This window comes from Acanthaster planci, linkage group LG18, assembly GCF_054643075.1.
Source record: "Acanthaster planci isolate LZ-2023a linkage group LG18, COTS_SCS, whole genome shotgun sequence".
In the NCBI taxonomy this organism is placed as follows: domain Eukaryota; kingdom Metazoa; phylum Echinodermata; class Asteroidea; order Valvatida; family Acanthasteridae; genus Acanthaster; species Acanthaster planci.
This window is the reverse complement of record NC_141794.1, coordinates 3463018-3489188: the sequence shown is the minus strand read 5'-3', so window position 1 is coordinate 3489188 and position 26171 is coordinate 3463018. Positions and strand designations below refer to the sequence as shown.

The window sequence follows — 26171 nt, the reverse complement described above, 5'->3', positions numbered from 1 at the left end:
GACTGCACATACAGATTTAGGGCACACAACGTAATACAAGCAAATGCGCAAGCATTAAATTTGATATTGTCATGAGATCATACCTAGCACCAACAAAGGCATGAATATTCAATTTCCTATACCTCAGTACACGAAGTTTTAAGGATGCAGATTACCATCGACGAATTGCGGCGGCGATCATAGGTTACAAAGGGGTTTCGTGGTTGTGAAACAGATATGTAGCAAGCCTGCTCACACTTCTTGACGCCAAGGACATTTGGGCGCATGCGTGCATAATTATGATTTCCTCAGTGAAAAGGTCTACGGCCCTTTGTCGTACAAAGTCACAATCGTGCTGGACTGCCACGTGTTTAGATGGTAATGAGTGGATAGTTTTGTGATGGTAATCTACTTACTCAAGATAAACTAGTCAAGCACGCAGCGTCGCACGTGCGCTTGCACCACTGCCTGTAGAAATATATGCGATCACCGTGGCCAAGGCGGTCCAGTCACGTGGCTGAAAAAGTTCTGCAGTCTGTTACTTTCGAAACACATCAGGTCACCGGATCAGCTCTAAGCTGGAGACAAAAACGCTCCGTCGGATCAGACGTGGCACTTAACAGTCAGAGTTGCAAGCCTCGATAACTGCATTCACGGAGTCCCGCTTCTTGTTATATCAACGGCGGTCATGGCCATGGAATCAGCGACGGTCCTCATCATTGCTGTCGTGCTCGTTCTGTTGTCTTTGCTTGTGCTTCTTCGCAGCCGCCGTCCGACCAATATGCCCCCTGGCCCAGGAACGTTCTCTTTCACGAGCAGATTTCTCCTGCATCCGATCTTTTATCAGGTGCCTCCACATCAAATCTTTTACAGGTAGATAAGCAAACTATTCTTCTTATTATTATTTTTGACACAGAATGACTTAACCCGATTCAACCATGTGAGACTTTTGCTTCACAAAACCTAATAATTTGGGTCGATATACAGTCACTGGAGAACTATGTAAAACTGTGAGGCTCGTAATGCTTCGGGCACGAAACTAACAAAGCGTAGCGAGAGATTGAAACTGCTTGGTGTAGCTTGCTGTTCAAATTCTCGACTTCTTTTTTCTGTTCGAAAAGAAAGTTGGGAAATACTGAAACACGAAGTTTGTGTTCCTCGACAAAATGAACTTACATCAACTTGTGATGTCAAGTTGGATCGCGTGACAAGTACCCCGTGAATACGCTGAAGGATGATGCAATTTCGTTGCCTTAGAAAGAGGGGATTGTAAAACAGAAAAAATAAAACGACCACCTACATATATTCAAAGACAACTGATTCTGATTTTCGCACAAAATTCTTTCTCAATTCGAAAAGCAAAGTGGAGTAAAAAGTCCTTTAGAATAATTTTGCATAGTGTAATTCAATAGGAACCAAAGCATCTTTCATCATGGAGTATTCACTTTCATCAGAGCCGCTTTGGAGTAAAAAGTCCTTCAGAAGAATTTTGCGTAGTGCAAATCAACAGGAACCCACAGCATTTTTCTCCATGGAGTATCGACTTTCATCAGGATGGCAAACTGAGTGATACATTAAAACAAAAAGCTCAATTTGCTCTTTCGAATACACATGAAAACTCAAAAAGTGGCTCTGGCGACTTATGACTCATTTTCACAGAGCGGGTCACAAATAACTTCAACCTCTTAGTGCATTTTAGCTTTGACTTCTCTGGACTATTAAAATGCTGAGTAAGAGATTCTTAACGCCTCTAGGGTGCAGACCACTAATTCAAGTGAGAATTTCTGGCCAGCTCATTAGCATTTAAAGTGCCCCTACAGTATCTTTTGAAAAAGGAGATTGTTTGGCCCCCAAAATAATGAAATTGTGTGAATCGTGGCCGGGATCAACTCCCTGGGTCTTTGAGCTTCCATATGAGAGCAGTAAGGCTAAAAATTACGGTTGAAAAATGGTCCTAAGTGCCCGAGAAAGTTGAGGGTTGCCTCTTGAAGAATGGCTGCAATCAGACCTCGGAAAAATCACTTTTTGGGGGTGATTTTGTTTTGTGGGAATAGTTAAAAATGTAATTGGTAAACCCACAAAAAAATTTAAAAGAAATTGAAAGATAGGTGACCAGACAAGAATTTAATTTGTGTTCCAGAAATCTCAGGGATGTTGGCGTGCATGCTACTGGGCCCTGAACAGTGCTGATTTTACACTGTTTTCAATGGGGCTTGAATTAGTGGACTGGACCCTCTATGTTATTTATGACTGGAGACAGCGGAGCAAGGACACCAGACCGTTCTAGAGCTGGATGTGGCTGGCCAAAGGCTTGCCTCAAATCATGTGATCTAAGAACAATGTAACTAGTCTGGGGAATGCATATTTGAAGGCACATTTAGAGATAAGTAGAGTAGGCGTATCATTAAGAACTCTCTCCCCAGTGGAAAAGTTATTGTCTCAGGTATGTTTGCACTCTCCTTTAACCAACCCATTATGAAGATTTCACGGTGAGGAAAGACCAAAACTTTGCAAAGAAAAATGTGTGAAATGGCGATTTCTCTTTGATAGGCAGTCATTATTATGTGTGTATAACTTGTTCGCTTTTTGGTATCACTTTGTGTCGGTTGTGTTCCGTGTTATGCTCCGACATTGGCATCAAAGGGTTGAATGGCCGTAGTCCACAGTTAACACCAACCGATAGAATGTCCATATTACTCATCATTTTAGTCTTTTCATTCCATTCTCGTTTAGTTGCCCCTTGCTACCGTTCCGTCGCAGCCGTCCTCCGACTAGTGTACCCCCCGGCCCAGGTTTGCTCTCTTTTATGGCAAAATTTGCCCTGCAACCGATCTTTTATCAGATGCCTCCGCATCAAATCTTTTACAAGTAGGCCTAGATGAACATAATGACTTTTACTACCTTACACACAATTCAACCGTGTGCAGCGTTTGCAAAACAAAACTAAATTGTGCTGGTACACCAACAAGAATTACAAACAGCGCGCAGCGTGGCGTCGTGGACACAAAACAGACAAAATGAAGGAAGAAGTCAAATGGTCATGCAGATGAAAAGGATCCAAACTCTTCATGGTAGACTGCAGTTCAGATCGTTTTTTTTTTAATGATTAATTTTTTTCCGTCCGAAAAGAAAAGGTTTGGGAGGTAGTTGCAGCGTAAAACTCAAAGTTTGATTTCGTCGATGAAATGAGCTTTTTTCAACGCGTGCTCCTCATTTTGTTGGATCTCACGTCACGTCAGATGTGTTTATATTACACGTAACAGCATGCATGGCAATGTAGACGCCTAATTTCACTGCGATGGAGACTGAGTTAGATAGCGTGGCTGCTACCTATTAACTGCAGAATAATACATTCCGTACCTTCAAAGAATGGAGATTAAAAAAACAGCTAAATAAAAAGACACCCTAAATATATTCATAACTGATTTCAGCAGACTTTTTTTCTGCATATAAAAAAGCAAAGAAACACACGGCAAATTCTCTTTGGTAGACCACTTTCATATTAAACGTTTGTAAAACTGGTTCGTTGTTAATATCACTTTGTATCGGTTCTCTTTCTTGGGTGCTCCGACAGTGCAATCCAAAGGATCTGTAGCCACAGATCCATTTTTTCCCATCAGTTTGGAAGAAATTTACCATAACACCGTCTAACTGTAATTCATTTTTCCAGACTGCATGGTTTGACCCAACTAATGCGACTAGTTAGGGGATATTTCCGTGCGCTGTCGAAATGGTTGAAACAATGAGCAGATTCAACAAATCAGGTCTAAGTCGTTGTCCATTTGAGTTGTAAAATAATGTCCGAACCAGTCCCAAAGCTTTTGCAAACTACTGCCTTGTCCCTCCAATGTCACAGACCTTTTAGCGTGAGCATTTTAAATAGGTTGGCCTTATGAAAAGGATATCAGTACCTTTCACAGTGCGTTTTCCCCAACAAAATGTAAATAGTTTCGGCATGGCCTCACTTCTCACTTAATAGGTGTAACGCGATAGGATAAGTAGGGTCAAATTTGGGAAGGGTGCGTGCCGGGAGGAGGGGAGTGCACAGTCCTTCAGGGTGCACTGAACCAATTCAAGCTCCATTGAAAATAGTGTAAAATCAACCAAGTTTGGAGCCCCATGGCAGGCAACTGAAGTCCCTGAGGCCTCTCAAATAAAAAACAATGTGTTGTTTGGTCCTTCAGACTTCATTTGATTTTCAATTTTTAATACGTTAACCAATGAATTTTTTAATTATCCGCCAAAAACAAACTCCCCCCCCCAAAAAAAGTCAATTTTTCCAAGTCTTCTCAAGGCCATTTTTCAAATGACATCTCTCACGTTCCTCGGGCTCTTCTGACAAATTTTCAATCACATTTTTGTCTGCTTTGCCCCCAGATGGGTGCCCCTGAATCTACAGAGATGATCCCGGGCCATACTGGCACAATCCCACCATTTCTTGGCCCAAACAGACCCCTCTTTTCGAAAGAATCTGTGGGGGGTACTTTCTGTATGCCTCCGCCAGGCGGAGAATTTTCCTTGAATTGGGGCACTGCACCCTTCAAGGGACACCATAGAGACAAATGAACAGCAGCTTGTGCGTTATTAGTCGTATACACTTCGATATTTTCAAATGGATGGGCAGAGGCGCCTAGGGAGGCACGTGCTCCTTCCTCCGTTATACTATTGCAACAGTGAATAGAGTTTTTCATGGAACCCTCCAACAAACTTTTTTACAAAGCAGCTCAGTATACCGTTAGTGTGCTATTGTTTTAAAGCTCTTCGAATTTCCACATTCTGCAAAATATATTCACAACACCATTGAAGCATTTCAACAGTGCTATGTATCGGTGGAAAATTTGATTACAGTGACATCGAAATAAAACGGACAACTTCACGGTGAGAAAGTGCATGAAAGAATGTTGATTAATAATCACAGGTGTTTAAAAAGTACGTCGAACGGTACGGCTGGATTCTACACACGTGCAGTAAATTTAACGGCGACAGTTTTACGAGAATGTCACAAAGGTTGTCTGGTGTTTTTTTTTTTATTTTTTACCACATAATTAATATACAGGTATTGATCTATTTAAAACAAAATGTGGATGGGGAGCCCCAAAGAGCAGAGCTTGTCGAGTAGGCATCCCGACATAAATTAGGTAGTGTAGAATATTAAGCGTTATACGTTATACATGTATACTTTTTAATGATAACTTGCATGTATTAATGTACATCAACATGTACATGTAATAAGTTCCACAGCTTTGGGCCCTCATGTCGAATTGTCTTGTTAAAGATAGTTCTTGCATAATAACGGTAAAACCCAGCCCGTTGTCGAGTTTAATAACAATGTATGGATTCATTCCGTTTCCATTCTCCCAATACCTCAATATTATCATGACAAAGGAAAAGGTTGGTGTCGTCGGCGAACGCAATAAAATGAAAATAGGTCCGATGATTCATTAAAACCATTAATATACATGTAAACAGAAAACAGAAGAGGTCCAAGTATGGATCCTTATGGGACACCATGAGCTACCTTTGCAAGAGAGGACCGACAGCCTTCCGAAAATACAAACTGCGGGCGATTTGAGAGGTGACTCTTGGACCATTCTAAAGGAGAAAGGCCAATTTAGACAAAAGAATGTCGTGATTAATGGTATCAAAGGCCTTGGAGAGGTCTAAAAATATTTCAGGGGAATATTTCGACAAAACAAGATTAGTTGGAATTTTATCAATTAAGAGGATAATGGCATGAGATGTTGAATGATTTTCGTGAAAACCAAACTGACTGTCAGATAAAATCTTACAATCGTTTATAAATTTGATTGTACGATTATAAATGATTTGATCAAGAATTTAGAAAATGTGGTTAAAACTGAAATTGGCGTATAGTTATATATTTACCGTCCCGCCAGGCTTGAATACGGAAGTAACTCTATAGCAATTTTCATTATGGTCAGGTAATATACTCAAAGAGATTGATAAATTTATTAAGTATGTTAAGGGCTTGGGTATTGAGCAAATAATTTCATTGATCAGTTAACTACTTATTAATTCGTGCCCTGCACTTTTGTTTTCAGGTAATTTGTACACTATTTCAACAATTTCCTGTATCAAACATTCTCGTGAATAGCTAATAATATTCGTTAAGATCATGTTGAAATCACCACATATCGATGAGAATTTATTTTCTTTTGTGACAGTCTCCAGAGTTATCTGGTGACTTATTATAAATTGGTTAAAGTAAGGAATCGGTCATTTATAGACCACACCAACCAACTGATTTTTGCATTGACGAGGAGTGATGATTTCAGCAACAATACAATACAAGTCGGGCGTCCTAATATAATGTAGACTTGACAACAGATACAGTGCTGCACCTCAGCCCGTCTCTCTTTCTCTGTTTTTAGTCTTCGAGTTAAAGTACGTCGACCGGCTGGGTTCCACATACATGCAGTGAATGTAACGGCGAATGATTTATGAGAATGTCACAAAGGTTGTCTGGTTGAAAATGGTCTGATTAGAAAGCCGTGCTTAACCCTCCCTCACCTCGTTACGTTATTTTTTTCACGTGACTTAAAAAATCATGAACCGAAAAGCAGGTTAAAATCCTTCTACAACTTGTGCAAGTTCAAGCAACAACCTTAGAAAAGTTTGATCCACGGGATCGAGTGGGCTAGCCTACGTAGCGAATACTCGCTTTGTACTAATGAGGCCCGGGCTCGAGTCCCGGCTTGGCCCAGGCTTCAAGTGCGTTTGGTTTCCAGTCCATACTCGCTCTCACAGGTTTTGTCCTGGTACTCCGATTTCCTCCTGCCTCTAAAACTTATGGAATTCCATATCTGCCGTCGCCCGTCGTCCGTCGCATTTTGCTTTTAGTTGTGTCCCAATTCTGCCATTTACCAATTCCAAACATGCCATTTTCCGTCGTGTGTCGTCCGTCGTGCGTCGTCCGTCGTGCGTCGCCCGTCGTGCGTCGCCCATCAAATGGGTTGGATAGGACCTGCAAACGCCGGGGTTTAACAAATGACAATGTGATGATTCCATTCACGTCTAAAGATCTTTTCCGAATAAGGCAAGTACAAATCCCACCTGCAAAGCATATACTAGTCACATAATTAATGCCAATAATGCTAGACTACCCCTGCCCCTTGACAAGAAAATATCACCTCTCTGAGAATTCAACAAAGTGTTTTTTTTCTGATTTGCATACGGTAAAAATGTGCCGACTTGTTTTCATCAAATTCCAGGAAGAAATCTGCCAACCGATACAGATGTTCCATCTTGTCCTCTCAATTTCACCTTGAAATCCAGAAATACTAGACGTGCTGTGGATAACAAACTGTTTATTAAATGTATTGTTAGGGGCAATTACCACTTGGTTTAAGTATCAGAAAATATGACGTGTTGGTTTTTGTGGGTGTGTATGCCATGGTGGATAGACCAATGAGAACTGGTTGTCCAGCACATCAGCATTATTTATGGGGCTAACAAGTAACGTTACTGTTTAAAAGACTTCTGTGAGCCAACCTGCAACTAAAGTCATGTCTATAATTTGGAATATACAGCAGATTTCATCATAGGTATACCCGCCCTCAAAATAATGTTGAATCAGTTCGTCCCTTATGAAAACTATTAAGGAATCAAACATTGTAAATAATCTATTATTTACATTCCGTTCTGTGAGATATCGTGCAGGGACAGACAGAAATATTACATAGGCTATAGACCTAAAGTCAGGCTGTTAACTAGTAAAGTTACGTCTAGAGTTAACTAAGTTATCGAGAAAAACAATCTACCCCAACGAAAGTCTATTTTGTTAATTTATTTGTGTAACCAAAATGGTATTATTTCATATAAACATTACTTAACCAATGTTAGGATATTTTTTCTTCTTTCAATTGGAGTTTGGCGCAACTGCAAAAACGAATACATGTACATCTTCTAGTTCTATTGCTGAAATGAGAGTCAGGCATGGTGGATCGATCGGACAAGGACATGTACATGTAAAACCATCAAGGGTCAAAGTTAAAAATGCCACTGCGCAATCATGACCAAAAAAAAACCACGGGCGACGCACGACGGACGACGCACGACGGACGACGCACGACGGGCGACGCACGACGGACGACGCACGACGGACGACGCACGACGGACGACGCACGACGGGCGACGCACGACGGGCGACGCACGACGGGCGACGCACGACGGACGACGCACGACGGGCGACGCACGACGGCAGATATGGAATTCCATAAAAACTGGACCTTCTTCCTAACCCCCGTAAAGTGATGCTGATTAATAAAGGTAATAAATAAACGTATAGGCTAGTTATATGCCGTCGCGTGGTGTAGTTGGGTCGCCTGGAGGGAGACTAGGGAGAGAGAGAAATGTGCGTCGTAAATAGTACACCATAGTTTTTAGTCTCCAAGTTAAAGTACGTCGACCGGCTGGGCTCCACATACATGCAGTAAATGTAACGGCGAATGATTTATGAGAATGTCACGACGGTTGTCTGGTTGAAAATGATCTGATTAGAAAGCCGTGCTTAACCCTCACCTCGTCACGTTATTTTTTTCACGTGACTTAAATAATCATGAACCGAAAAGCAGGTTAAAATCCTTCTACAACTTGTGCAAGTTCAAGCAACAACCTTAGAAAAGTTCGATCCGCGGGATCGAGTGGGCTAGCCTACGTAGCGAATACTCGCTTTGTACCAATGAGGCCTAGGCTCGAGTCCCGGCTTGGCCCAGGCTTTAAGTGCATTTGATTTCCAGTCCATACTCGCTCTCAAAGGTTTTGTCCTGGTACTCCGGTTTCCTCCTGCCTCTAAAACTGAACCTTCTTCCTAACCTCCGTAAAGTGATGCTCAAACAGCCTGAGTATCTAGTCTCGCAAACCTTTTCGATCTTGTCCGGTCGAGTTCGAAACCAGCATTTTAAGGATAAACATGTAGTTCGGTATTTCAAATGAGCATGGGGTAGGTGCAGGTAATATGGATCCATTAAGCATATTTGCATAATGTGCAGGAAGTCATTGAAAAGAAGCACTGCATGTTGGAATCAGCAACAATTACCCTTCCTTTTAACGCTATAATTTAAACCATGCTGAGTCATTTATGTCGGTTTAAATGCGGCAAATGACGTCACCACCAAACATATTATGGGACAGTGTGGGCAGGTAATAGGGGGACAGTACGTGATACTAAAATTGGTTTTCCACTCCTGGGCTGTACATAAATTTGCAACTCACAGCTCAATTTTGTTTAAAACTGTCAGTTCATGTTGTGTAATGATCTAGTATTGCGTAACATGATAAAAATGATATTTCAGATTGTAAACCGGCGTCGTTAAAACTGCATAGCTGGGGTTTCTTTTAACTCGATCAGCATTTTTCACTTGTAATTCATTTACAACTGTACTAACACATTGTTTTCCAATTTAACCCTGTTTTGTTTAAAAAGTTCAGTCTCACACCTGGAGTTTTAGATTGCTCAGTCACACCTTGAACTCACTGAAACCATTTAAAAATTGAATGGTGAATTAACATGAATCAAAAATTTCAGTGAGCAATTCCATCAAATATTAAAGATTTTACGTATGAAGCTTGGCCCATCTATAATGAGAAGTACCTTGCCAGACACTGCATACTTACAGAAAAACTTCAGTCTCTCCAAGAAAATGTTCATATTGATGTAGAAATATCAGACATGGAAAGCTCTGCACATGGCAGAAGCCCGTCGTTTTCAAAAAGTGGGGGAACATAATCAATTCTATTACATAATTATTAGGAAGATCAAAATTAGAGCAGGAAAAGTTAAAAGAACGTTGTGGCTCATGTTATTTATTTCCTGGAGACAAGGCTGATTGTTGGTCGTGACGCTCTTTCTAATTACATTACGATTAAAAAAACTCTTTTCTTCAATAACCCACTCTTAATGAAAACACACAGTTAGAAAGCATGCATGAAAAAGAACAACAGAGACAAGACCTGCTACCTATTCGCTCTTTGTACGCTACCGCCATAGGCATGCAGAGCCTCGATCTGGCAGCTTTTTCCGTGTATTTTGGTGAGTAATTTTAGACATGATGTCGCGTTAGTTCTTCTACCATCTATACAATACGATTGGAGAATATTTCAAAAGCTGTCAGTTCAAGGCTCTACATGCCCATGGCGGCAGCGTACAAAGAGCGAATGCCATGTACTGGGTGCGTGCAATCCACTATTTAAGTGAGAATTTCTGGTCAGCTCATTAGCATTAAAAGTAGCAGCCCAGCATTTTTCTGAAAAAAAGGGGATTGTTTGGCCCCTGAAATGGTGAGATTGTGTAAATCGCTGCCAGGATCAACTGCCTGGATCTTTGAGCTATCCTATGAGAGCAGAATGGCTAAAAACTACAACTAAAAAATGGTCCTAAGTGGCCGAGAAGATTGAGGGTTGCCACTTGAAAAATGGCTGCAATCAGACTTAGGAAAACTCACTTTTCGGGGGTGATTTTGTTTTGTTGGAATAATTAAAAATGTAATTGGTTAGCCCACAATAAATTGAAAAAAAATCGAAAGATTAGGGACCAGACAATAATTTCATTTGTGTTTCAGCAACTCAAGGATGTTGGTATCCATGTTATTGGGCCCTGAACAGTGCCGATTTTACACTGTTTTCAATGGAGCTTGAATTAGTGGACTGTACCTTACTATGCAAGTACGGGGGGGTGGAAATGAAAGAAAACAGTAAAGGCGCCCTCTGTAAACACCAAAAAGCAAAGGGCAACAGCACACGACGCGTCGTGCGTCGCGTCGTAATTCAGTCAACGTAATAGGCGATGCGATGCACGACACAACGCACGACGCGACGCATGACGGTACGACGCGAAGGGGCGACGTTTAGGCGGCAAAAATGCAACATGGAAAGGACCTAAGGCAGCACAACGCGACAGGCGACGGCACGACGCGACGCACGACGCGACGTGTCGTGTGTGTACAAAAGTAACGGCAAGAAGGCGACGGTGCAACCCGACGGCACGACGCAAGGGAGCTGTCGTGCCGTCGCGTGGTGTAGTTGCGTCGCCTGGTGGGAGCTAGGGAGAAAGAGAAATGTGTGTCGTAAATAGTACACCATAGTTTTTAGTCTCCAAGTTAAAGTACGTCGACCGGCTGGGCTCCACATACATGCAGTGAATGTAACGGCGACTGATTTATGAGAATGTCACAAAGGTTGTCTGGTTGAAAATGGTCTGATTAGAAAGCCGTGCTTAACCCTACCTCACATCGTCACGTTATTTTTTTCACGTGACTTAAATAATCTTGAACCGAAAAGCATGTTAAAAACTTTCTCCTCCTTGTCAAATGGCGATGATTTTTTTTCATGTAGCCCGTAGACTTGAGGTTGGCGCTGATAGGACTGACCTTGCCGACGAGCTTCATTTTGGGCATGCGCTGTTGAATACTGCGCTGGCTCATTAACCTGCCTCCAAATGTCTCGGCAAGGACTGTAAAGAACATGCATCCACAAATTGCCCCCAGCTAATGGCTGGAGCTTCTTCGTTATAGCTGTGCGCGTGGTAGCCACTATCCGATGTGACTCAGGAAACCTTACTTTTGCCGTTCACGGGCCTCAGTACGCATGCGCAAGATATATCTCTGACACCAAAATAGAGTGTTTTCGAGAGAACAGGCATTTTTGCCGTTCACGGGCCTCAGTACGCATGCGCAAGATATATCTCTGACACCAAAATAGAGTGTTTTCGAGAGAACAGGCATAACCAACCCCCGACTTTATCGTGCAGTTTTGGGAACCAACATGGCGCAGCAAGATCGTACCCATGGGAACGAGGTAGGTGCATAACGTCGAGTGTGATAGAGCCACTGAGATAATTTGATGGAGATCAATGGGTGGTGTCACCACCCATTAATATCTATTCGTAAATACCTTAAGACAGTTTAACCACTCCCATTGGTCGATAGCCCATAACGTGAATGACCTTGAAAGGCAGATATAATACCAGCTAGTTGTGCGAGACCGGCACCTCATGCAGTATGCGGCTGCGAGTGCCCTTATCTCCATATAAGGATAGCGTTTACAAACGTGGAGGAGACCATAAAATGGCTATTCAGGGTTGCTTAAAAACAAATAAATTATTATATTTAAAACCTCGGTGCGGTCATTATCAGCGTTCATAAGGCCAAGCACATTCAATTTGTTTCCTTATTATAGGTTTTTCTGTTGCTACATCACAAAAAGCATTTTTTGGCTATAGCCAGTGGTTGGTAAGACTGTGGGTGGCCGCGAATACAAATCAAAAGAGTAATTCACAAAGCTTCAAATCATTTCAAGCTACAATGAAAACGCTAAATAACGAATGCATCTACTACATTGTCACCTCCCATGTTAACACCGAGAACACTAAAGTGCTTTTGGGGGCAAAGGTTGTATGTTGCGAACCAGGGTGAAATTCTGCAAACCTTCTGCAAACGTTGGTAAACAAAAAGAAAATAAAACTCTGTGTAGAAGGAGATCGGTAGTTCCGAAAGACATAAATAAACACATAGACAGAAAGCTCCCATTCAAAACAATGGCGGTCTACCGTAACGAGACGGCACCCGACTAAATCAACAGGCAAAGTTTTGCCGATGTGTTGGAGACAAACGCACTATAAAAGATCTCCGTCGGCGAAATTCTAAAATGTCACATTTAAAATGGAAATCTTTTAGATTCCAAAACAACAGTGACTCACGAAGTACGTATTCAGCATCGCACGCAATTCACTACAGTATGTACCCAGAATGGCTTTAGGTTTCAGATGTACAGTACTTCAGGTGTGCGACGTGTATGTGCACAGGTCCGGTTGGAAAACGTCCCACCATCTTGTCCTTTCTTTGCCGGTAAACATGCACTTCAGGTCGGTACAGATTGACACTGACCGGGATCAAAAGCGCTGTCACAAAATAAGCTTGACTTACGTTTGCAACTATTGGCCACCATCATCGGAAAAAAGTTACCTTGATTTGGTGACAGAACATTTTTTTGCTCCCAGAGCCCATCTTGTGTCATTGGTAATAAAGAAATTGTTAGCATTTTAGTGACAATAATTTCCTTCTCCGTGTGATACTTAGACAACGCTGTCAATGAGCTACCGATCAGATTTGTTCAGGGGTTGTGTAAAATGGATTTTTTTTTTGTCACTTCAGTTACTACAAAACTTACGGACCGGTATATTCTGTGGGTCTTGTGGGGCTGAGCCTTGTCATCCTGCACGGCGCCGAGACAATCAAAGAAGCTTTCCACAACAAGTTCATTTGCGATCGACCATCTGTTAAGATACTCAAACATGTGTTGGATGGCGCAGGTACGCTTGACATGTGTTTATTCCTGCAGTGAGTATACACGCACGTAATCGATTTTTGGAGACTGAGCAGAAACTGATGAATTAAGTTCCTGTGTTAAATATCGTTGACTCTTGTCAGGGGTAAGCTGTTTCCCCATTATCTACCGGTACATATACTTAGAGATTTGTTTCGAAGAAGTCTTAATTATAGGTCGACATTTATCATTCTGCAGTTAATCATTTGTTCTCCGATTTAGGGAAACGACCATCTATCAATCACGGATCAATTTTGACCGGTACCTAGTACATGAATTATTATGTTGTATAGCGGGCCGCCTACCAGTTATCTGGGAAATTCGACAAGTGGTCTTCAAGTGCATGTTTGTCTCTTGAACTCGCCCGTTAATGACGGTAATGCAGGTGGAAGCTTCAAAATACTATGCAAATGATGAACGTTTATAATTTTCATTGGGTACACAAACGAAACATTTTGGAGTACCGACGGTATTTTATTTTATGGCGCTGCGCATTTTAGTGACATGGCGGCTCAAATTGGAACATATTTTCTTGACACACAGGAGTTGCATTTTCGTCTGGAGAAGCGTGGAAGACCCAGCGACGGATCGCCATGACCTTCATGAGGGACTTTGGCTTAAACAGAACTGACTTTGAAGACCAGGTGGCAGTGGAAGCTGGCCATCTGCTGACAGAAGTGGCTAAACACGAGGGCCGGCCGTTCAGCCCCTACGTCCTGATGGCCAATGCCGTGTCCAACGTCATCTGCAAGGTGGTATTTGGCACTCGTTACGACTACGATGACCCGCAATTCAAGCGGCTGCTCGGGGCGATCTACCGCAACATCCAGCTGATCGGCGGCGTGACGGGAGCGCTGCAGGTCTTACCCGGCGCCCACGTCTTCGCCCGGTTCCTGCCCCCGGTCCGGGAGACTGGCGAGAACCTCAAGCTCATCTGCGAGTTCACGCGGGACGTCCTGGAGGAGCACAAGAAAGATTTCGACCCGGAGCACCCGCGGGACTTCATCGACGTGTACCTGCGGGAGATGGAGGCGTCGTCGGTGAACAAGTCCAACGTGAATATGAACGACATGTACGCCACTGTGGGGGATCTCTTTGTGGCTGGAACGGAGGCTACATCGACATCGGTTCGGTGGGGAATGATCTACATGATGGCACATCCTGAAATTCAACAAAGGGTACATGTACCTCGATTGAAATAATCAGATAACCTTAAAGCCTAGGCATTGGTTGGTATAAAAGAGTGTCGTGTGCCAGATTTAAGTTTGTAAGAGCCATTACATACAGCAGGTATAGGACTCTCCAATATGCTCCAAATTTTCAGATCCTCTGAAGTAGCCACATGGATCTCAGTCGTTTGAGGTGTATGTTTCTTCTTTGACTTGAAATGACAGTGATGCCATTGTCTGCCGCCATAAGTCCACACAGAATTAGAAAAAAATTAAGCCAAACAACACCCCTTATTATCAAGTTTTTTAAACTTGAAATGACCAAAGTGAAAGTGTGTTCTCATATCCTGCATCTGTTTGACCAAACCAACAGGTTCAAGATGAGATTGACTCTGTCGTGGGGCGCCAGCGATTCCCCACCATGGCCGACCGGCCACGGCTGCCCTACACCGAGGCGGTCATGCTGGAGATATTTCGCCTGGGCAACGTTGTTCCCCTCGGGGCACCGCACCAGGCCTCCCAGGACACCACCATCGGCGGATACCATATCTCTAAGGGCAGTTTGGTGTTTGCTAACCTGGGAATGCTCGGTTTGGACGAAAAGGTATTCCCTGAGCCGGACAAATTCAAACCGGAGAGGTTCCTGGACGAAAGCGGGCAGCTCTCCAACAGGAAGTACGACTTGCTACCCTTCTCTACAGGTACAAGATTTTGTCAATAAGTCACCAAACTTTGAGGAAAAGAATGCAGATTGTCGGAGTTATATAATTTAGTCAAATATAACTAGTAAATCAGCAATGTCACCAGTGTTAATGGGCCGTGGTGTTTAAACGGGAACCTTAGTTCTATAAAACCACCGGTCCTGTTCATGTACAGTATGTTTACATGACTATTATAAGGTCGGATATAGATTTTGCGATAGAGTACTTTAAAGAATTTTGTAGAACTGTTTTCCCGAATTCAAATACTAAGTCGCAAATTTTTCTTGATCCGTCCCAGGTCCTCGCATGTGCATCGGCGAGCAAATGTCTCGGACGGAGCTCTTCGTCTTTTTTACTCGTCTCATCCACCGCTTCACCTTTCGGAAACCAACTCTGGCCCCGCCCATCTCCTTCAAGGGCGTGGCAGGGGTCACGTGGTCGCCCCTGCCGTTCGAGATCTGTGCCGTTCCCCGCAAGTAGAAAGTATGGAGGGAGAGTGCAAGTTGAAGCCTAACGCTCTCTGGAAAAACTGATCCAATTTCATTATCTGCTTCCAATGTTGTCTTCAATATTCTACATGTCGAGTGCCTGTACAAGCTTTGCTGTTATTATTATTACCATACGCTCAACAAGAGACTAATACTGGACATAAAAGCGCACACGTAATATAACCAAACAATTTAATATGATGCGGGTACTGTCCACCACCTGCGTCTGCGAACGCACCTGCCAATTATTTTCCGATGTTTAATAATTAATTCAACAACGGCAATAAATTCATGAAGTACAATTTCCTTGGGGGTCAACCGCAAACCGCAGTAGGCTGTAATCTACATAAATACTACAGATCATTGACGTCAAGCAAGTATTAGACCGCCCCCTGGATGGACGGAGTGGGTTATCCTCATAAAAGTGTTGATTTCGGCCTGATGGTGGATCGAATCGTACGCTAGTCTTTGAACAAGCACTATGCGTGCCGCGCATGCACGGTCGACATTGCGACTGAGCAGAGACCATCAGTTCAAGCATTGGAGATAATAGGGGTGTTTCACAATATTGTGCCCCCAAGAGTTTGCAATGCGTTGACCAATCACAGTGCGTGACATCTGTCGACCCAATGCGCGTTTGGAAAGGGTCCATAGATTTCGCGCATTGTGATTGGTCAACGCGTTCGAAACTCTTGGAGGGGCACTACTGTGAATCGCCCGTGTAGACCGATGTGGTGACAAGAATCAAGAGCCATTACTGCGGTGTCCCCACACGCGTGAACAAATGAGATGCACAAAAGAGATGCGCACTGAATGCTTCCCCATCAGCCAATGGGCGCGCACTGCTAACATGTCACGCGCTCGTCAAGCTTATAACAGGAATGCGCGCCTGAGTGACGGGGACGCCTCAGCAATGGCGTCAGCGAATTGATCTATTGCACTGATCTCTACTATACTGTCAGTACAGTGGAGATCAGTGGTCTATTGACTCCAGTTCTCTGACCACAACCATCGTCTTTACAAAAAGCTATTGTGCCTACGGATACATGGGCTATAAATTCGGATTATATGAAAACAGTAATGAAATAACGCCGTGCTTCGAAGCATGCAACCACTTCGAACGAATTTGTTGAATATAGTTTAAAGATGTTGAATTTTACAAGCACAGTGAATCATCGACTGACTCATTTTGACAGTATAATGGCAAATGAGGTTGACAGTGGTTTTTTTTTAGTGTTTATAGTTCCAGTGATGCCATTCTCAAAATTTTTTGATTAATTTAACAGCTTACGTAATAATGCTTTCTCGTAGTGTTTTTCCCCTTAAAGCGTTTTCCGTTTTCTGTATTCGACACTACTGCAGGCTACATGTGTGTGGAGAGTCCTGAGTTCATTCTTATTATGTGCGCTTTCTATGGGATTTGATGGATCCCATTCCACCTTCAACGTACCTCTATAGACCTTTTCACGAATAAATTCTTAATTGTGCACGTATGTGCACAAATGGCCTTGGCGGCAAGAAGTCGATTTTTATACCAAGCACGAAATGGGACAGAGGTGTACCTCTTCACACTCAGGCATATTGTCACTTAACACATCCCCCGAGTGATGTCTGAAAAGAATTCCTCAGATACCGGTATAACTATGACCAACACAAAGGCGGCGGGGGGAGGGGTTGTCTATGTCCCCTAGTTTACTTCATGTGTCGATTTTGATCATATTCTCTCAGGTTTTCTGGCTTTGTTCAGTTTTTTTTTGTATTTAGAAAAACCCCATTAAACTGCTTTACCTGAAAAACAGCGCGAAAGGAAACCTGCTTAGATACGGCAATCTGTGCGCACAGGAAAAGAGAGAGAGAGAGAGAGAAAGCCGCGTCGCCGCAACGCATTTGGAGCCAGCCCCTGACCAGAAACATGGGACTTTTTTGGCCTGATTAAAAGTCCCCTTTTGGGGCGTCTTACCGCGCGTGTGAGGTCGTTCGCTGGAAAGTTGCCAATTGCCGATTGTCAATTCGCACGCGCAATACGTGCAGTGCGCTCCAACGACCCTCGTCAAAAAACTTTATTTATTTATGTATTCCATTTCTTTACCCAGGGTTTGCCAAAATGGTTTGATACAAACTGGTTTCCACTGGGGCCCTGCGATCATTACAAGTTAATAAAATAGTTGGAAACTCACAACGACAATTAAACTTGACAAATACGGCAAACACAAATACAAACCACTAAAATATCATACACATGTGAACATTTAAATAATCAAGGCATTAATTAAATACTCATCGGGGGATGGACGAAAACCCCGCAAAAACCATATGGAAAAAAGAACACGCGGAAATTCCCAATCCGGCTCCAATGACCATTGGCAACCAAGTTTACAACTCCAGACATCTGCATTTTGGACTACATACACGGCACTGGTCATGGCTTTCTGTAGTTCTGATTTGAATGTCCCTACGGAGTCTATACTTCCCTGGCAAATTGTTCTATGTCTTGGCACCACTCACCGCAAAACTTTGAGCGTAGCATTCTTTTTTGGCTAAAGGGACTTTAAGTGCCTTGTTAACTGAGTACACATGTATCTAGTCTCACGAATCTGTGTGGCATAAACATGACATTTAAAAACAACAACATTCTGTAGTGTACCGCAGTGTGGCGTCATTTAAACCGGCAAATGTAGTGCGAACGAAGTGAGCTCCCGCCCGTATTGGTGGGTCCAGTCCACTAATTCAAGCCCCATTGAAAACAGTGTAAAATCAGCACCGTTCAGGGCCCAATAGCATGCACGCCAACATCCCTGAGATTTCTGAAACACAAATGAAATTCTTGTCTGGTCACTTATCTTTCAATTTCTTTTCAATTTTTTGTGGGTTAACCAATTACATTTTTAATTATTCCCACAAAACAAAATCACCCCCCAAAAAGTGATTTTTCCGAAGTCTGATTGCAGCCATTTTTCAAGTGGCAACCCTCAACTTTCTCGGGCACTTAGGACCATTTTTCAACCGTAGTTTTCAGCCCTTCTGCCCTCATATGAAAGCTCAAAGACCCAGGGAGTTGATCCTGGCGACGATTTACACAATCTCACCATTTTGGGGGCCAAACAATCTCTTTTTTCAAAAGATACTGAGGGGGCACTTTTAATGCTAATGAGCTGGTCAGAAATTCTCACTTGAATTAGTGGTCTGCACCCTGGTTCCAGCGCTGGTTCTCGCGCTCTAATGCCCTTTCTCCCGTATTGGTTCACGCACTGGTTCCCGCGCAAATGCCCTTTACAAATTGTGCGAGTGACGTATTCACAGCGATGCTAACCAGAGACGGAACTATGCACCAGGCCCTGGTTCCAGATGGTCAATTAAAGTGGTCCAACATACTATCCATTGTTCGAGTGACACTGGTCGAGCTTTTTCTGACTACATTCGTCACTCGAACAATCTTTGTAAATAGCATCTTTGCCTAACGCCAAAATGGCGTTGGATTGCTGCTCTCGTCCAATCTCGGCTTCATAGGCGATGCAAGTCTGTTCATGCATGTCTAAACCTTGCCACGTGCCTATACTATGGCGCTCTATTCAGTCTACGTTACAGTGCGCCATGAGGAAGCGACTTAATACTAGCCCGTGAAACCTGGTGCGCTACTTTTTTTCAGTAGCTGGGGTGAAAAATGATTCATGAAGAGGGGACAATGCAATACACCATTTAAGACATTTCAAAAACGCGAATCCATTACGTCGCTTCGATAGCTTAGTTGGTAGTGATTTGAACTACAGATCTATAGACCCTGGTTCGAATCCGACCCATTTATGCTATTCATTTTCCAATTTTATCATTGTGTTTGGGATTTCCTTTTTCAATTGATGCAGAAACAGAGTCCAAGCATGAACCCTCTAAGAGTCTTGAGAAAAATAGCAGACCAGGTTTCACGGGTTAGTATCTAGTCATTTCCGCGCCATGACAGTCAGCCATGACAGTCATTTCATTGCGCGACGAGAGTTGTTTCATTGCGCGGTAAAGAGTTGTTTGGCGGCCCAGTAAGCATTGCAAAGGAAAGGTTGGACGAAATTAATACGCGCCACAGCTATGGTGTGAGCGAATCGGTCTATTGACTTCAGTTCACTGACCACAGCCATCGTGTTTACAAAAGCTACTGTGCCTACGAGTAGGCCTACAAGGGCTATAAATTCGCAGGCGAGTTGAATGGAACATTTGTCACTTTATAAAATATATGAATATAAATAACAATGAAAAAGGTAGGCCCACTTACCCTCTGTCATCTGCTTTTTAAAGCTTAACCATCATGCCTTTGTAGACCTTGTTGCTATCCTTCAAGCGGTACCCTTGTTGGTTATTTCCATGTCCCTGGACGTTAGAAAGTAACGATGCAGTCCATACCGAATTGCATGCATTGACTTTTTAGTGTACAATGTGCCGTCGTCTCTTCGTAGACCATCGTAAAACGTGACAGGAACTAGTGGTCAAGTTCTGCAGCGGATCGCTGTTCTACCTCGTCTAAACTCGAACCAGCGCACCTCGCGTAAGATCCTACTCGACGTACACCACACTGAATTTGTTTCTTTGTATTCTTTGCGTCCGCTCCGTCAAGTAATTCCGCAATTTCCTCGTCATTCAGCAACGCGAAATTGCTTAAACCTGCCGCCATTTTACGGGCATAACACGCGTCGTCTGTTGACCAATTACGCATTGAAGGCCTTTGCGTGCAAAAGATCGAAGTAGGCCTACTTTGTAATTCGACCACCAGAAGAAGCCATTATTGCAACGCTCAGGGACAGGTGGTACGCGCGCATTACATGCCTTTTCGACCAATAGGATGTCATGATTTGCCATATACACGCGCGCGTCAAGCTAAAGAATGCGCGTGTGAGTGCGGTGCCAGTAATGGCGTCTAATCGGATTTGTTTATAACATATGCACGGTGTATATAACACAGTTCAACGTTTATGACGTAAGGCACGAAATAGTCTATAAAATATCAAGGGACCTACAATCCCTCCAATCAAATGACGAGGATCTACTTAGGTGATATATAAAATTAAATAAACTAGGTGGTGATATAAAAAAACTTTAAATGATCTTAAATGACTTTGGATCTCCAAATTTTCCTTTCTTTTTTTAATTTCAGTTTCTACTATGACTGCCACAAAATAGTTCCGTTAAATTTAATGTGTGTGGGAGTACACCGAGTCACCTGATTGCGATGAGATTTACGGAAATGAGCGGTCAATTTCTGACAAGATATTTCTCTTCAGGTCAGGCAATTTGTCAATATACGGTAGTAAAATATTTTAAAAAGGTAATTTCTGAGGTGATTTCTAAAGAAGTAAACGAAAGAAAAATAATTACAAGTTCTAAAATAAAATTTCTGATAAATCTTTTGCAAATTATTTTCCCTACCCAAGGATTCCAGAGGTAGTTACTTTCAGAGGTCAACTTTCAGGCTCTATTAAAATGGACTTGGTAACCTCTTGTGATCATTCTCCCAAAACACAAAAATTGGAGCCTACCATCTGATCAGCGAAACAAGTCTCATCACGCAGTGAAATGACTCTCATCGAGCAGTGAAGCTACTCTCACCACACAGCGAAACTACTTTTACCGCGCAGAGCAAAAACTCTCATCGCGCAGAGCAACGACTCTAACCGCGCAGTGAAACGAATCATACCTCGTCGTGCAGTGAAATGTCTCTCATCGGGCAGTGTACACAAGACTATACTCTGCGTAGTCAAACATAAAGGTCCAACGTGAAAAGGTAAAACCAGAAAAAGTTGAATTAAGTATGAAAGAAATACACGTATATTAAAACGTCTCCTGTCATGTGTTTATGTATTATTGTAAAAAGGAATATCTATTACTTTTGCATTCATTACTTGTAAGAGAACAGAGAAGCTATTTCTCATGCAGGTGTTACCTTTAAAACCTTTCTTAAATTGAGATTTGGCAAAGTTCATACCCTTCCCATATCAGTTTATCAATAAATATCCAATGGAAATTCAATCATTCCTTAAACCTGAAGAAGGGTATACGTTTGCAGTATGTACGCCGTAGCGACCGAAAAAAACAACAAAAAACTTTGGTGCAACTACCATGTGATTAGGGCCAAATCTCGCTGTTTCATCCCCAGCCCAGGTCAGTGTTCTCTCATTCCGCCGTCTGTAATCCAGCTGGTGATAACATTGACAGAGAGGGCGAGGAACCTGGGGAGGGCATGCTTATGATGACGTGTTCCAACTAAATTTTGGCCGGGACTGTAGCTAGCGGTCCATGTACACGGGTGAAAAAGGAACAAAATGCCTATCTTTACTCGAGTTGCAGGTGGAAAGGCTTGCGGTAGCACCATTCGAAGGAATATATCTCACTTATGAGTATGTGAGCACGCAGTCTGAAACAACGTGTATACTCCCGGTTCTTTTCAGAACCACACATACTCATAAGCCAGATATATTCCCTCGCATGGTGCTACCGCAAGCCTTTCCATCTGTTGCTGTCCTTCACCATGAATAGCCTGAAATTCCATTTGCTCAAGTTGTTCTATACTGGACAACATATGGGACGGAGGGGTACCCCCTTACCTGTCCAATCCCTATACACACTCTAGACTATTGTTACCTAACACATCCCCCTAGAAGTCTGTAAAGAATTCCTGAGATTCCGATAAAACAATGACCAGCACAAAGGCGATGGGGGGGGGGTTCTCTCCGTCCCATATCTTGCTTCAAATGAGTTGTTCGGACTTTCGTCCCACGTTTGTTTGCCGGAAGAAAAAGAAAACCAAGATTCATCCAACACATGGGCGATCTTCGTCAATGAGTTTAACACTTACAGTGTCAGTTATTTTGTATCGCGGTGTTTACGAATAGAGGACACCCAAATCCTTCTGAAAAACAAAACCCACATATCCAATGACAAAACTGATTACTCATTAAAAAAACACACCTTCCCGTTAAAGTCATCAAGCGTGAAAACACACTGATCTTCATAAGACTTCCGAACAAAGTCCACGCGGTTTCTTGCACCGAGCTCGACGGTCAGCATCAATGGTAACAGCTTTGATTTTGAGGCCACGTGTCTGGATTGATGCTCAAGACAGGAAACCCAATAAGCCTCAGCGATCGAAAACAGCTGTCGCCAAGCCAAACAAACGAATACACATTCTGATCCTTTGGATTTTGAAGGAAACGGGGAAAGTGGGCTATTTATTTTCATTTTCAAGAGGGCCTCCACTCTTTCATTTGATTTGAACCAGTAGGCAACGTAGTTCAAAGACAAAAAAATGACACAGGCATATTAGAGAGAATTAACAGTGACTTTGATATCTTTTGGTGCGTTTGTAGCACGGTTTCATGAGCCTTCTTTCAAAATCAGCCAGCTTCCAGTGGGCGTGTGCATTCAGACGTGGCCACAGTACTGAGCATGCAGATTGCAAATAAATTTTCGCGTTATTCCATACAGACGTTCTTTAAAAGCCCGGTCAAAAAGGGAGTTGACATATTGGGGCGAGGACAAAAAAATGACTTTTTGGATGTATAACTTTTGTACCATTTCTGGGGGCGAGGCTACATTGGGGGGCTTTTAACACTTTTTGAAAGGAACTAAGTAGGCCATAATTATTACCTTTTATTAAAAGGGGGGGGCATGACCCTGTTGACGACCTTAGATAAGTCCTTGCATGAAAACATGTTCTAAACATCCGCATACAGTTCCAGAAATGGGTGCTGAAGCACAAAACACGGGACCAATGGACCTATTGTGGATTTTTGAGGGGAGTAGTACTTTACAGTTCACAGCAATACCTAAACAATCGTCAATTTATTGAAAGATCAACGGTTACAGTGTGTTTTTGCTCGACGGTTTAGGTCTGAAAATCCCATTATCAGCTTGGAATTTAAAAAGTAAAAAAGAGAACACGAGGCAATTGTGGAGTTGCAGTAGAACCGAGGCTTTATTATCAAAGAGACTTTAAAAAAAATGCCAAACCTCATCAAAGCTCAAAATTGAAGTCATGCTTTTTATATATTTCAGACTGTACGTGTATTTGTGATGAGAAAACTAGCCAGCAAATGGAAACACTTGGCAAGCAACAATCGGCATCATATTAATGCATAGAACAGAAATACTGTATTTGTGCACGTATCAGAGGAGCTAGGGCGCTGCTCAATGCTGCCATGCATACACCACTGCTGCAATGCAGGGCCTGAGCAATCATACGGTGTCCAGCTAATACACGTAAAATCCAGTATTTTTTTTTCATCCATTAGGCCTACCGAATTAAACATGGTGAGTGACTTTATCTTGGAAAGAGAATGCCGTCTTCCCAACCATGGTTGTCTTTAAGTGTCCCCTACTGATGTAAAAAAATGACCTAACGGTCTTCTGCAACCTCCGGGTTAGTACATTTTTTTGCTTTTGCTTTCATTTCAATCTTACACTACACTAAAAAAAAAAAAAAAACACCCTTGTTAGCACCCCATATATGTAGGTACGAAGCGGGTAAACTCTTTTAAGGGACACAAGGCTGCTTGCACAGAGTCTGAATTTGTTCATAAGTTAGAGCTTTGAAAACCAAGACTTAGTTTTTACTGTTATGACTTGGTATATTTGCCTAATGCATAATGAATGGCTCAGTTGTACCCATTCAAATTTGACGTGAATAGAATGCTTGCTCCTTCATTGATCAACAGTTTCTGGCCGGATCAATCATCCAAGATTTTCTGTTTCTTTTTTTTTCAAAGGCAGATGAAAGAGTTGGAATATAAACACAAAATGCACCTCTTATTGAAAGCTAATTTCATAATGCCTTTCATCGGAGATACCCCGTAATTAACATATTAGTCAGTAATTTTCTGGTCATCAGTGATGTACGAATACTTTACATGCAGGTGCTGAGCCAATTTATCGCTTAGAACGATTTCAGAGAATTTAGTACTAAAAAAATAACTTCTCCAGAAAGGTAGGTAAGTGTTGTATTCCCTGGGATGGTGTTAGTACATAAAAAGGTATCTAAACTCTACATAAACTAAGATTTACGGAGGCGAAATGTATCCCAAATTACAGCAGTACACAGACCTGTTGTTCCATGAAAGACAGATGGCAATCATGTGATTGTGTCAATTATAAGTGCACTGTGATGCCTGGGAGCCACGTAGCCATTCGGTGATGACTATAAAATGTCTCTCTGCATCGGCGAGAGTTGAAGGCCACATCTGAGCTTGTTATATACATCAGCCAACTATTGAACTAGTTTTGGAAAACATCAACCTTCAGGTTTCAGGTCTACTTGGTGGTTTCTTTTAGTTCTTCAGTTAGAATGGCGTCCACAGCTTGGGATACATTTGGCCTCAAAGCATGGTCACTTGACCTCAAGCACGCTGACTGTCAAAGAAATCCTGGCTGATGAATTGCACAGGGCACGGTTGGCACCGAAATGAGAAAATGAGAGTACATCGCCATTTGGGTATTTCATCCATGAAAACTCGATCCTGAAAAAAAAAATTCATTGACGCAGATGGTGCTTGAAGCCAAGTGCTACACTGTAAGTCATTTCCTCTTATCCGTTGTCACACTGAAGTTCCGCGCATGCCCTGCAATTCTAAACTGGTCTGTTTTGAATGTCAAAAAATTTGTAGGAACTTGATAGTTTGCGACCGCTTGAATTCGGGTACCAGAGCGAAGTGCACGAAGATTTCTGCAAATGTTAATGGCAATCTACAAATCAAACAGACTCAAGAATCGCAGGGAGCAACTTCAATTTTTTTCATTTCCAGTCCTGATTCCTGCAAGTACCGAAGTTCAACAAATTACACAAAACAATTGTTTATATGATTCTTTTCACAACCCATTTCCGTCACCCCCAAAATTCCAAGGATTTCCTAACTTCATTAGAATCCCGTCCAATTGAAAATTTAAAAATGCACGACACATACCGTTTGATAACATGATGACACAAACTCAAACGATTAAAAAGAAAGAGATGTAAAAATGCTAAAAATGTAAAATATTAAAACTGTTCCATTCCATTTGCAGTTTAATGCCAAACATTTGTGCATTTTGAAGGGGAGAAGTGGTGGCACCCTCTCTAGTTGGCGGGGCAGGACATGGTGTTGACGTCACCCACAACCTCCACGGCCTCCTTGAAGTTGACCAGATCATCCCGCAGCATGACGTCCCGAATGCAGCCCACAAACTTGTCCCGGATGGAGAGACCTTGGTGCTCGGCATTGTCTGAAATGAACAACATAGACCGCATTGGTCACCATGGTCTGCCAACTCAAGACTAATTTCTCCTCTGTTGATTTTCAAAAGGCCTGTTTGTTAAATGCTTGACGTGGATTGGGGTCATGATCAGTGATCTGACGTTGTTGAAATTGATAGAGTGAAGCAGCTTTGTGATTACTGATCGAGATCCAGGTCTATATTAAACTAAAAAGGCGAAAGAAACTGGGGACTCTGTACAATAGGACCCCATCAAAGGGATGGAAACG

At 42.5% G+C, this 26171-nt stretch overlaps 2 protein-coding genes across 3 annotated transcripts in view; one reads left to right on the top strand and one right to left on the bottom strand.

Annotated features, from left to right (window-relative positions):
• The first annotated feature begins 348 nt into the window (after positions 1 to 348).
• LOC110980717 (cytochrome P450 2J6-like) lies at positions 349 to 17184 on the top strand. Its single transcript, XM_022237637.2, has 5 exons — positions 349 to 852; positions 13149 to 13306; positions 13864 to 14498; positions 14863 to 15190; positions 15489 to 17184. Exons 1-5 carry the CDS (start codon positions 668 to 670, stop codon positions 15668 to 15670), a joined length of 1488 nt encoding a protein of 495 aa, XP_022093329.2. The 5' UTR covers positions 349 to 667; the 3' UTR covers positions 15671 to 17184.
• A 6421-nt stretch (positions 17185 to 23605) lies between these two features.
• Positions 23606 to 26171, bottom strand: part of LOC110978598 (laminin subunit alpha-5-like) — a 63912-nt gene continuing 61346 nt past the window's right edge. For both annotated transcript variants that reach the window (XM_022233718.2, XM_022233727.2), the window contains one exon: positions 23606 to 25911. In XM_022233718.2, the coding sequence (XP_022089410.2) occupies positions 25766 to 25911 (146 nt within the window). In that variant the 3' untranslated portion in view covers positions 23606 to 25765. The remainder of the gene's footprint in view (positions 25912 to 26171) is intronic.